The following is a 12,493-nucleotide window of genomic DNA, read 5'->3' on the forward strand; positions in this document are numbered from 1 at the left end:
TGAACTTTATTGGCTCATGGAGAATAAAACTCTCAAAGCATTTTCAATCATCCCTCAGCTGAAAATTAGCATAAAGTTGTGGAACATTTATAGAAAAAGCTAGACAAAATACCGATATTTTATACAGAAAAATGATGTTTTATGTCTGAAAATTACAGAAAAAATAAAACTTTTACTCGACTTACCTATGTAAACTTATACAATAGCATACTCCTTGTCATACATGAGCTGTTTCTCAAGTCCAGGTTACCTGTACTATTTAACTGCACAACTCCACACCACAGACTCTATATCTGAATTAGTTTTGCTATGGCAGTTAAAGTTTTGTAAAAGTGGTTTTTAACATAAAAGTGCTAAAAGAAAATAGGGACTGTAGGGCCATTTTGGATGATGTAAAGAAAATAGGGACTGTACGGACATTTTGGATGATGTAAAGAAAAATAGTGAGCCCGACAAAACAGGAAAAACCAGGACCAATGGAAAGACCGTTACTAGGGTTAGTGTATGGGATTTTCAATGGTGAGATATTATCAATTACTGTTGCATACCTTGTAAAAACTTACCTCATCAATAGATATCTTAACAACATCTCCAACTCTCAGGGTTCCTTCAATTACACCAATATGAAGGACATATCCTCCTCGAACCTGCACATTCCTTACAGTGAACTCGACATCCTGATAAAAGCAAAGAGAATGAGCATCAATACCGCACAAACATGTTGGTACATAACAAAATGTTCTATGAACTCAATTTATTCTGGGTATTCCAATCTGCATACATTTTGCACAGGCAGTTAATTATTAAATTATGTTCCTGACGTCTTCACCATCAATGTTTTTTTGTGTCTGACATAGGCACAACCATGAATTTAAATCCCAACAAATATAAAACTTTGCACAAAACCAACTGATGCCAACAACTCCAACCCCCCAATAAACCGTAAATTATTACTTGAGAAATGGAAATTAAATTGAATCGATACCTCTTCTGAGTTTTGGAAATAAAACTGAATTCATATCTGTGTATCGGAAATTAAAATTGAACTAATATCTACCTGTTCAATCTTTTTGGATTTGCCTTCCATTAGCTTTAACCATAAACAACAGCAATATCTTCAGGTGCTGCTATTGTTGCCTGCATGATGTATCTAACAGATTTCCACACATATTAAAATTCCTTCACATTTGTCTTAATGAAAATAAAGGAAGAAACAGCACATAGTCACCATCAGGAGAAAGACCAGATCTGACATCACATGATCTGGATCAGTGAAGTTTGTTAGCATTAATAAACCAACAAACAGCAGAGACCCTTATCTGCAGACAAATTATGTGATGGCAGATAAGATCCATGCTGTTGACACTTGGACCTGACACGATATCTCTACCCATTCATTCATTCACCCACCCACCTACCCCTCACACACGCAGATGCCAACTTGAGTACTAAAATACTTATGACTGATTTTCAGGAACAAATATTGATGTTTAAAACTTTAATGCATATCTATTTACAACAAGCATCAGTAAAGCAGGACAGTAACATATTTAATGTCAAAGATTGCAACACACTCAAACTCAGACATGCGCTGTCATAGGGGCCTGTTCCATATCTTGTTTTTCAATCATTACTGATTCCAATGTACCATCTTTTAATGATGATCTGATCTTCATTCTGTGCGATTTTTTTTTTCACAGAACTGTTTTCGTCCCAGATACAAGCAATCCTTTTTGATTTGACTCTCTGGAAAAATTGTGTGAAATAAATCGCCAGCAACACTAGCAACTGAAAGAGGAAGGTTTATTTCTAAAAGAAATTTAGTAAATTGAACTTCTGACTGAATTACACCAAGGTTCACTCTGGTATTTATAAACACTGTAAATTCAGTCTATGTTGTTGATGATGAAGCAGCAAGCTGATGTTTATTGGTTTTTTTGTGCTGTTATGTGTGCCTCCATGCCCAGTAGCGAAATCACAATTACACAGAAATGCAAAGTTTTCTCCTTAACAAGATGATTTCACAAATCTAAACGTGACGGCTTAATTGTCCTTCCAGTTCTGTTTTCAGCTGGAGAAAATTCCTCATCATCTGTTTACCTTTCCAAGATTACTAGTAGCTGAATATTATGAAGATGAGATACAGTGATAGTGGCAACTGCTTTGCGCAATCCAATATGGTGGTTAAAGACTGGCATGGTTTTGAATGAACCAATCATTTAACTCTATATCCCTATATACATGATATATTTACTCTCAGAATGGAAGCGGGTGCCCGATCTAAAAAGAAAATTGCTAGGAAATTTGTAATTGAATTGAAATGGATTTTTAACACACAAAAAAATCAATACACGTTTTCAGCTCCAAAATACAGGACCAATATGGAAACAATGGGACAGTAATGTGCACATGCAAGGATGTGCACATGCGCACACACACACACACACACGTTCTCTATTCCCCATGCTCATCAAATAATCCTCACCATTTCTTCAAAATGCAGGAAGATGATAATCAGATTTATAAATCTGGATTAGGTTGTTTCCTGTCTTTTACTGTATATTTATAAATTATCATGTTTATGCTGTTGGGGAGTGTGGGTGATATTTAAATACAATGGGGCAAGCTTGCCAGGCCCATTTACTGCTGGGGAGTGTGGGGGATATTTAAGTACAATGGGGCAAGCTTGCCAGGTTCATTTACTGTTGAGAAGTGTGGGTGATAATGAAGTACAATGGGGCAAGCTTGCTAGGCCCATTTATTTCTGTGATTACTATAATATCCAAAATTCTCTTTTTTTAATAAATATAAAGTGAATATAAATCATGTTCTAATTATTAACAGATGTAAGCACTGGCAACTCTACTGTCCACTGACTAATTAAGAAACAGGCCTCTCTAGTATTACTGACAGATGTAGATATAAGTCTATCTAGTATCCAATGACATATGAAGGTATTGGATGTTTGCATGTGTATAAATGAATACTGAATATAACCTCAAAACAATTTTTTACAGATAATAAAATTATAAACCCACACAAACAATCATTTAGAAAAATATAATTTTTAAAACTTTTTTTTATTCTGCATTAATTTTCCAATTTTTTAAAAATAGCAATTGGAATTTTAGGCTCATACTCTACAGCAGTTCATTAAAAATGAAATGAAAACATACCTCCTCATTTTCCTTGACCAGGAAGCCTTCATCATAAATCTGACCTCCCTGTTCAGCATAAAAACAAGTTCTGTCCAGGAGAACACCACACTCCATTCCTGATGACACTTCATCAACAAACTCTTTGTTAAAACGTAAAGCAATCACCTTTCCAGAGCAGGATTCAAAGGCTGGAAATTGACAATTTTACAGTCTTTTACAAAACTAAAAGAAATAGTCCATACTTAATTTTAAAAAACTTTGAAACTAACTCATGTTAGAAATTAATTTGTTGTCATGAGATCAAGGCCATATGCATATATGCATGTGTCACAAGTTAACCTTGCTGAAAAAAAGGTCAACACTTTTCTTCTCTGTAAGACTCATTACACAGAGCTTTGATTTCATTGGATTTCATTTTCCTGCAAATATTTATTTTGTTTTATTACCAGTGCCAAATCTGGGTTTTGGGGTTGGATCTAAGTTCTTTTGTGGCACAGCAACATTTGATGTTTATACCATGTTAAGGCAAGTAAAGTGCCTTGCCCAAAAACACACCACAGTTGTGTTGCAATGAATACTGAGTACCTAAGCACAAGCTGGGTATGTCTTATACTGGAGTCAAATTCTGTGATAGAGAACTCAACAAAAAAGAGGAGACAACTCCTACTATCAATTTAGAAGATGCAGTTCATAGAATTTTCATCTCATTTAAATTAAATTTTCTTATGGACACCACCAGAACTCTTATTCATTCTTGCAGTTAACTGTGTGAGGTCTGTATATAATACCATTTTAGAAAAGACATTTGTTTTAGTGAATTGTTTCTCATAAATACTTACCAAATCACACTAACATTCCAAATAACCTCTAAATCCAGCCCTCCCTGAAAGTCCAAAAATGTATTTTCATCTATATAACTAGAAGCTGAAGAGAACATATAAATTCCCCTTGCATCCACTAGCTAACTATCCCAGATGTTCAATACCTTGCATCCACTAGCTAACTATCCCAGATGTTCAATACCTTGCATCCACTAGCTAACTATCCCAGATGTTCAATACCTTGCATCCACTAGCTAACTATCCCAGATGTTCAATACCTTGCATCCACTAGCTAACTATCCCTGATGTTCAATACCTTGCATCCACTAGCTAACTATCCCTGATGTAAAATACCCTAAGCTTCAGCAAAACCTATAACAAGATGCTGGCATTTACAATGAACCGTGGGAGGTATTGATGTCATTAATGTGATCGGATAAGTAGTTTCAGAGAAATATCATTTACTAAATATTTTCTTTCCAAGTCAAATACACTACCTGATCACATTAACAAAGTAACAGGTAGGAGGAGGATGAAATACCCATCATGCAGTTTCTACCCACGTCACAGCCCTGAAGGGATGAATCTTCCTTAATGTCAAGAAAAAACAACCAAAGCTTATGCATTCATACATGTACAACAGAGATAACTGTAGGATCATGTACCTGTCTATGCCTTATGTGTACAAAATTCCTGGTTTAATCCAACTAAATTCAACAAAATTTGTAAGGTCATGCCAGGGACTGAGCTTGTATTGTCACGGTAATTGCCTGGGGAAAGTAGACTGATCATGCCAGCCAAATGGCTCCACTATGTCTTGCATTGAGACACTATATTCAAAAGCCAGGCATATTTTAATAACTTACTGCAAAATACTCACTGTAATGCCCGTGACTCATCAGTGCAGTTGTACTGCAAAATACTCACTGTAATGCCCGTGACTCATCAGTGCAGTTGTACTGCAAAATACTCACTGTAACGCCCCCGACTGTCAGCAGTGTAGTTGTACTGCAAAATACTCACTGTAATGCCCCTGACTGTCAGCAGTGTAGTAGTACTGCAAAATACTCACTGTAATGCCCCTGACTCATCAGTGCAGTAGTACTGCAAAATACTCACTGTAATGCCCCTGACTCATCAGTGCAGTAGTACTGCAAAATACTCACTGTAATGCCCCTGACTGTCAGCAGTGTAGTTGTACTTGGGCAGATCATCTGTTGGAGGGAATCCCTTGTTCCTAAGATCACTGATGGCATGAACATCAAGGTTGATCTGATCATTCACAACTCCACCTGTACCTTGAGACTTCAGCTGGAATTACACAAAAAGAAAGCAAAAATGTACTTTTTATGCATCTATTATTAATGTTTCCTTGTGACAAATAGTATGCATTTACTATTAGCAAGGTTGAAAGGAGAATTACATTAAAAATTGTCTTCTGAAACCAGCAAGAAAATAGGCCAACACAAACTTTACATTTATAAAGACATCGTCAATATCTGACTCTTGAATCTTTATGAACTGTATTAACACAAAGTGGCCATGAACTTGTTTAAAAATGAGTTTTTAGTAAATGTAAACAGGAGCAATGACAGATGTACAAAATACAAAAAGTATCTTGTTTTATAAAAAGCAGTGAACATAATGGTAAGGAGTTAACTCAAGGGAATGTCTTTCTACTGACTCAAAACTCATGACTGTTGATACCATCTTATTCCCCAGCTATAACGAGATTCTCAAGACAGCATCTGTGGTGGCCATATTGGATGTGACATCAGTATCATTTTCTTTATGACCAACTAGATATCTTAAGTCCTTTGCTGAAAACCCCATGTTGATATGATCATCCATTTGGGAGATGATAGTAATTGCAGGATTTTCATGATGGTCACCATGGTGGCCTGATTAGATTTGAGATCATTTAGGATCAACTAGATAACATATGAAACCTTTTGGTGGCCTGATTAGATGTCAGATCATTTAGGATCAACTAGATACCATATGAAACCTTTCGGTGGCCTGATGATGTCAGATCATTTTAGGATCAACTAGATACCATATGAAACCTTATGGTGGCCTGATTAGATGTCAGATCATTTTAGGATTAACTAGATACCATATGAAACCTTATGGTGGCCTGATTAGATGTCAGATCATTTTAGGATCAACTAGATACCATATGAAACCTTTTGGTGGCCTGATTAGATGTCAGATCATTTTAGGATCAACCAGATACCATATGAAACCTTTTGGTGGCCTGATTAGATGTCAGATCATTTAGGATCAACCAGATACCATATGAAACCTTATGGTGGCCTGATTAGATGTCAGATCATTTTAGGATCAACTAGATACCATATGAAACCTTATGGTGGCCTGATTAGATGTCAGATCATTTTAGGATCAACTAGATACCATATGAAACCTTTTGGTGATGCACCATGTCTATATGATCTTCCATTTAGGAGGAGTAATGATAAAAAAACTAAACTCTCATGATGGTTGCCATGGTGATTGTTGAGAATGATACATTGGCAAGGTTTTTAATTCGGATCAACCTGAGATTATTTAGCATCAAACAGACATTAAAAAGTCTTTTGCTAAAAGGCCTGTGTTGACATGAACTTCAGTCAAAGAGTCGTTGTGATAAGATTATCAAAATGGCCACTGTAATGGGCAAAATGTCCAAATAGCAACATTTTCATTTAGGGTCAAGTACGCCTTGGGATTGATATGAGTATAAGGTTTCATGGAAACTGACCACGAGGTTTCTGAGAATTAGTGATAACAAATTTGTTTGACAGTACAGCACATGTGCTTATTTTATTTAGAGTTGCAGGCATGTTTTCTTCTAAAGGCATTTGTCAACAGTCAAATGTATCATAATACAAAGACTTGTTACAGCAACTATTCTCATATTTTTCAAAAAAGAAATAAAAAACAGAAGAAAAGGCACAAGTGAAGTACAGTAAAATCCAAACTAAGTTCATCATCAAAATAGAACTGAAAAAATATTAAGAGGGGCAATTATTACTTTTAGATTTTGATTCCCTTTACAAGCACAGAATATGCTTATTGTACTACAAAGAAAAAGAAAGTAAGGCGAAGTCTATGCACAAATTTTTTCTGTAACTAGTTGCATAGTTACTAATTAGCTTGATTTTACAACTGCAAAGGTGGCTGAGTGGTCTAAAGCACTCACCGTTACGGACCACTGCTATCTCCATAGCTTCCAACCCTCCAGGCTTGCAATTAGTGAAAATAGGAATAAAACTTATTGAATTTTGACATGAATTCGTGAAGTGACCTTTGAGTCTGGGAATATTTGTTGGAACAAATGTTTAGCATTGTCTCCAGCTGATAAAGGTAGATTGTGTCCAACAAGAAAACTCACAAATGCTTCAGTGGTGGTAGCTTGCAGGTCTTATATCGAGAGCTGAATCTGCTTCGAGTTCTTAATTTTCCCAACCTCTATGTGTTTTTTGCTACCAATGTGCTTCCTCACATCATCTCTACCACCATGCCCAATGCTAAAGTTTGTGGCACATTACGTGCAAAAAGCATGATGTATATCAGTGTTTGATGGATAAATGCACTGCCAATTTTTGGTATATTCAAACTAAATTTCACTGTTAGTGCAATACATATCTTTTTCGTCGGTGGTGAAGACATTTTCAAGATGTGATGCCAAATGGTAATTTTAATCAGTGTTGGTGGCGCATGCACGGAGCAAAATTCTGGTTAGGCCCCAGTTTCTCTCAAAAGCATTTGTAAAACTACTCGTATACATACAGAATGAAATACGCTAAAATGCTTGCTACCAGGCCAACTGTACCAATCAGCTATATAGTTCCACTAATATCATGACCAGTAGTACTGGACCGTTTCAGCAACTGCCAATATCATGACTAACGCTTGATGGTAAATCGGTTATTTTATTAAAGATTTAAAATAGTTGAGAATTGGGGAATTCGTGATTTTTTACATGCGGTGTGAATCAGTGAATCGCTGAAAAAGTCGTGAAATTCACGCCAAAATCATGAGGGTTGGCAGCTATGCATCTCACCTCTGTCTGCATGGGTTTGAGTCTCAGATTCTGCCTATGTTGGTATGTGAGAAAGCTTGCCAGTAGCTTCTTGTGAGACGGTGCTTCATTTCGGGCTTTTCCTGGGTTCTTCCTCCACTATTAATACTGGCTGCCATGTAATAGCCTATCTTGTGCTGAAAAATGGTGTTAAACCCTACAACAACAAGTGAGGAATGGAATTTTAGCAAAACTGAAGTTAAGTGGTCAATATATCTCTGATGAATCAAACAACCATCGTATAAATACCATATATATTTCTGTACAAGACAGATTAAATTACAAACTGTTGACCCAGGTCTGCTGTTGCATTATGCATTGGCAGATCTGGGTCAAAGCAGTTTGCAAGGAGTAATCAATCAAACAAGATGTACCCTGATCTGCCAGTGTATTATCAAAGATGCTGCCAGGACTTTATCCAAAGGGAAACTCTCCCGCTTTGTTGCCAAAATAAGGGGGAAGTAGATTAAAATGAGAGGGAGAAAATACCCATAGTTTAATATTATCAAATATCTTTCTTCCTGCTCCACTCTGAATGGGCTCTATTGAAATAAAAACCTCACAAGATATCATCTGTAGTTGTACAAATATTAATCTGTTGATTGTTTCTGAGGTAATCTGTTCCTTATCTGTGTGTAAATACTGTTCTGTGCTGAGAACCCCACACACAGTCTGCTGTCTGAAGGAGTATGAAGGTTCTGTATGGTAACAGCTTGAGCGAGGTTTGGGCTAATGGCTTTAATTCCTCTGAACTGAGCACATTTAAGATAAAGGACAGATTCCATTTTGGAAACAAGGTGAGAGATTTTGGTCCTTTCAAATCTAAACTGGCTAGTAGGTCTGATAGGTCTTTATCATGACCATTACCTCTTCTACCATGGTACCTGAATGTGTCAGATATAAAGCTGTACCCTTTGATGGTAATGGGTGCCAACTTTTTGTCCTTGAATAGCTTGAGAAAAAATCCAACTAGTTGAGAGAAATTGCAGTCAAAGGGTCAATGTTACTGACGTACTACCAGTCCCTGAAAACATGCCACTTCCCTCATAAGCCTTCAGAGTGGAGAGCCTTCTTGCTCTCAAGATTCATGCCATAATCAAAGTCTAAATTCTTTCTCACACAAAGCTGTTCTGATGAATGCCAGGTGTGAAGAAGATGGTCGAGGCAGGGGGGAACACCTGCAGCCATGGTTGTTTGAGAAGATTCAGCTTGAGGCAGGGGTGGAACACCTGCAACCATGGTTGTTTGAGAAGATTCAGCTTGAGGCAGGGGTGGAACACCTGCAACCATGGCTGTTTGAGAAGATTCAGCTTGAGGCAGGGGTGGAACACCTGCAACCATGGCTGTTTGAGAAGATGGTCCAGGCAGGGGTGGAACACCTGCAACCATGGTTGTTTGAGAAGATGGTCCAGGCAGGGGTGGAACACCTGCAACATGGTTGTTTGAGAAGATTCAGCTGTAATCCTCCTGTTAGGTCTATCAAGGAAGTGAGTATATCATTGACCCAGGACTTGTCCCATCTGAGAGGAACTAACCAAATTATCTTGTAATTATGACCCCTAATTATCTGTATCATTTTCAGTACAAAGACCAATGGGGTGGGGGAGAGTAGACAACAACCCATAACCCCTCCCAAATGATTGACAGTGCATTTATGGCCCAAGTTTCTGGGTCCACAACTGGTGAGACAAAGATGAGCAATTTGTGAGTCCACCATGTTGCAAAACTGTTGAACAGACGCCCCCAAATCCAATGGATAAAGGGACCATTTTCAAAATGGATAACCGATCCCATTCTGGAATGTTGGCCATGACATTGAGTCTGTGAGACTGTGATTTGTGTGTTCATCTGATGTTTCAGCACCAATGAAGAAACTGCCAAACCAGCAAACACAGGATGGATCATTTGGTACCCTCTTCTCATTTGTGACGTTAAGGCACCTGAACAGAGTTCTTCAATATAATCTGGACTGACTTCCCACAGTCAGTCAACAAAAGTGAATATACCCCTGATGTTTATTGGACTCTTCATGGATGTTCATGTCATAAAAGTGAATCTACCTGTGATTGTTTCTTGGATTCTTCATAGACATTCATATCAATACGGAGGCCCTTCTCTTCTGTCATAAGTGAAGTCAGATCCACAGGAAACCCATATGTATCATACAATCGCCATGCAATGTCACCTACAATGAAAGAAATGTGTTTCATAAGCCTCAATGGAAAAAATTTCCCAGTGCACAAGTTTGGCATTTTTCCTTTTTTGAAATACCATTTGTAAAATCTAAAATGGGATTTAAAAAATGCTTGAGAATATATTATATCCATGCAGCAGCAGTTAAATATTCACAATGGTTTGTGAAACTGCTGAATTGTGCCTGCAAAACTAGAACCTAAGACAACAGTAAGTACTGCCACTCTTAAGTTTCAGACTTTTTTGATATTATCACAATTTTTTAATCCACCCTCAGATGTTGGTCAGTCCTGATCAGTATTTTCATTTTGTACCCTAATTTCTAAACACACTAATTACCCTCAGTTTTGAACGAGGAAACAAAAGAGTATAGAATTGTATACAGTGCCTGATATTGGAAACTTGATTGAGTATAGAATTGTCTACCTTGCCTGATATTGGAAACTTGATTGAGTATAGAATTGTATACAGTGCCTGATATTGGAAACTTGATCGAGTATAGAATTGTATACAGTGCCTGATATTGGAAACTTGATTAACAACGACATAAAAAAGACTGTCACCTGTTGCCATTTTAAGACATCAACCATAGCCTTAGATAAATATCTTGTGGAAAAATATGGTTTCTTAAGCCAGTTATTATTTGCAAGTTATCAATGACAATGCTGATATCAATGACAATGCTGATATCAATGACAATGCTGATAAGAGAGAAAATGACTGACAATGCTGATAAAAGAAAATTTTGTATTGGTTGCAATAAGAATTTCCATTTTAAAATTTATTTCTTTTTCCAGAGAAAAGCACAACATTTACTAAAAGATCAAATTCATAAAATGGGTATGTATAATAATTAATTCCCAATATTGTTTCCTTTAACAATGAAAATCATATGAATACATTCTATGTATGCTGTGTCTTTTGTGACATTTTAAGATGGTACATCTCTTGCAAATCATAGTTGATGCTTATAAATTGTAAAATATTTTATTAAAATACACATTTAATACATTGGTGTGTTAATTAACAGATATCAAGAATCAAAGAAAATATAGCTATTAAGTATGGAGGCTCCCAACCCCTGGGTTGCAACCCAAATCTGGGTCTTGAGGATGTTCTGAAAGGTCGCCAGGATTTCTTTTTAGAGTGGTAAAACTTATCAAAATGTGGAAACTTGGTCATGAAGCACATAAAAAAATATTTTTTAGGGTCGCAGCCAAACAAAGACTGGGAACCGCTGGTTTAGTAGATTACAAAATTTCTACATTTACTTTCAGATATCCCATTTTAATAAGATGCTTTAATATATTAATTGTCCATTTAGGTAAATGACAAGGACCTTGTCTGTTTGTCATTGAAAACTGTTTCTGAATAAATACTGTTCACCCTGCTGGATACCAACAAACACATGCCGATACTGGTATGGAGATTTCAGTCGTAATAGTAAGACACGGCAATAATACTCACACCATCTATCAATGGTCCGTTACAGTGTTAACAATGACGGGCTACATTCTGCATGAAAATGGTAGTGAACATCACTGTGGATACACCTTGGACTATCACTTAAGAAATGTTAAGAAAGGAAATCATATTTACTGGTTGTACTACATCAGTGCTATGACATAGTCTTTGTTCAATTTACTAGTTAAGCTGATCATACAAGTTGGTTCTAGAAATTCCAACTGCATTGATAGTGACAAACTGTTGTTTTGATGTGGGCATTTTCATGTTTGGAAGCAGTTTCATTAACATAAAAGATGTCAAAACATTATTGCTATACAGACAGAAAAGATTTTAATTTTGTTGTAGCTACATTACAAACACAATCATTAACTGGATGACTCCAGAACTGCAAACAGTAATCAATCTTACCCTACCAAACCCAAACCCCATCTTTTTGGCCGGTTTTGTTGGAAATTATTTTCTTTGTCCCAGACTTTTTGGGACACCCAACATCCAAAATATGCAATCCTTTTCTCGGTGCCCCAATTAAAAGGTACAGAAAATAATCTATGCAGCAAAAATGACATGAAAAAGTCATCAAAATGAAGTTGTCATGGAATGCAGCATCGTGAATGCATGTCATATTACGATGTACACGACTGGCAAAAGTTTCAAGTGGAACCTTAACGCCAATGATCCTGTTGCTGCCTGAAGAGAGATACTTATGTTTCATCATTATTGAATGCAAATGAGACACAAAACTGAAATGAATTAATGACTACAAAATTCTC

The 12,493-nt window shown here is 36.7% G+C and overlaps 1 protein-coding gene across 3 annotated transcripts in view; it reads right to left on the reverse strand.

The window, feature by feature from the left end:
- Positions 1 to 12,493, reverse strand: part of LOC149779940 (alanine--tRNA ligase, cytoplasmic-like) — an 83,208-nt gene that overhangs the window by 34,211 nt on the left and 36,504 nt on the right. For all 3 annotated transcript variants that reach the window (XM_089936632.1, XM_089936633.1, XM_089936635.1), the window contains exons 10-13: positions 10,124 to 10,248; positions 5,146 to 5,290; positions 3,177 to 3,346; positions 564 to 677 (exon numbers count right to left, since the gene is read on the reverse strand). In XM_089936632.1, the coding sequence (XP_089792758.1) occupies positions 564 to 677; positions 3,177 to 3,346; positions 5,146 to 5,290; positions 10,124 to 10,248 (554 nt within the window). The remainder of the gene's footprint in view (positions 1 to 563; positions 678 to 3,176; positions 3,347 to 5,145; positions 5,291 to 10,123; positions 10,249 to 12,493) is intronic.

Source organism: Sinohyriopsis cumingii, chromosome 16 (assembly GCF_028554795.1).
Source record: "Sinohyriopsis cumingii isolate HCF-2022 chromosome 16, ASM2855479v2, whole genome shotgun sequence".
Taxonomy (NCBI): Eukaryota; Metazoa; Mollusca; class Bivalvia; order Unionida; family Unionidae; genus Sinohyriopsis; species Sinohyriopsis cumingii.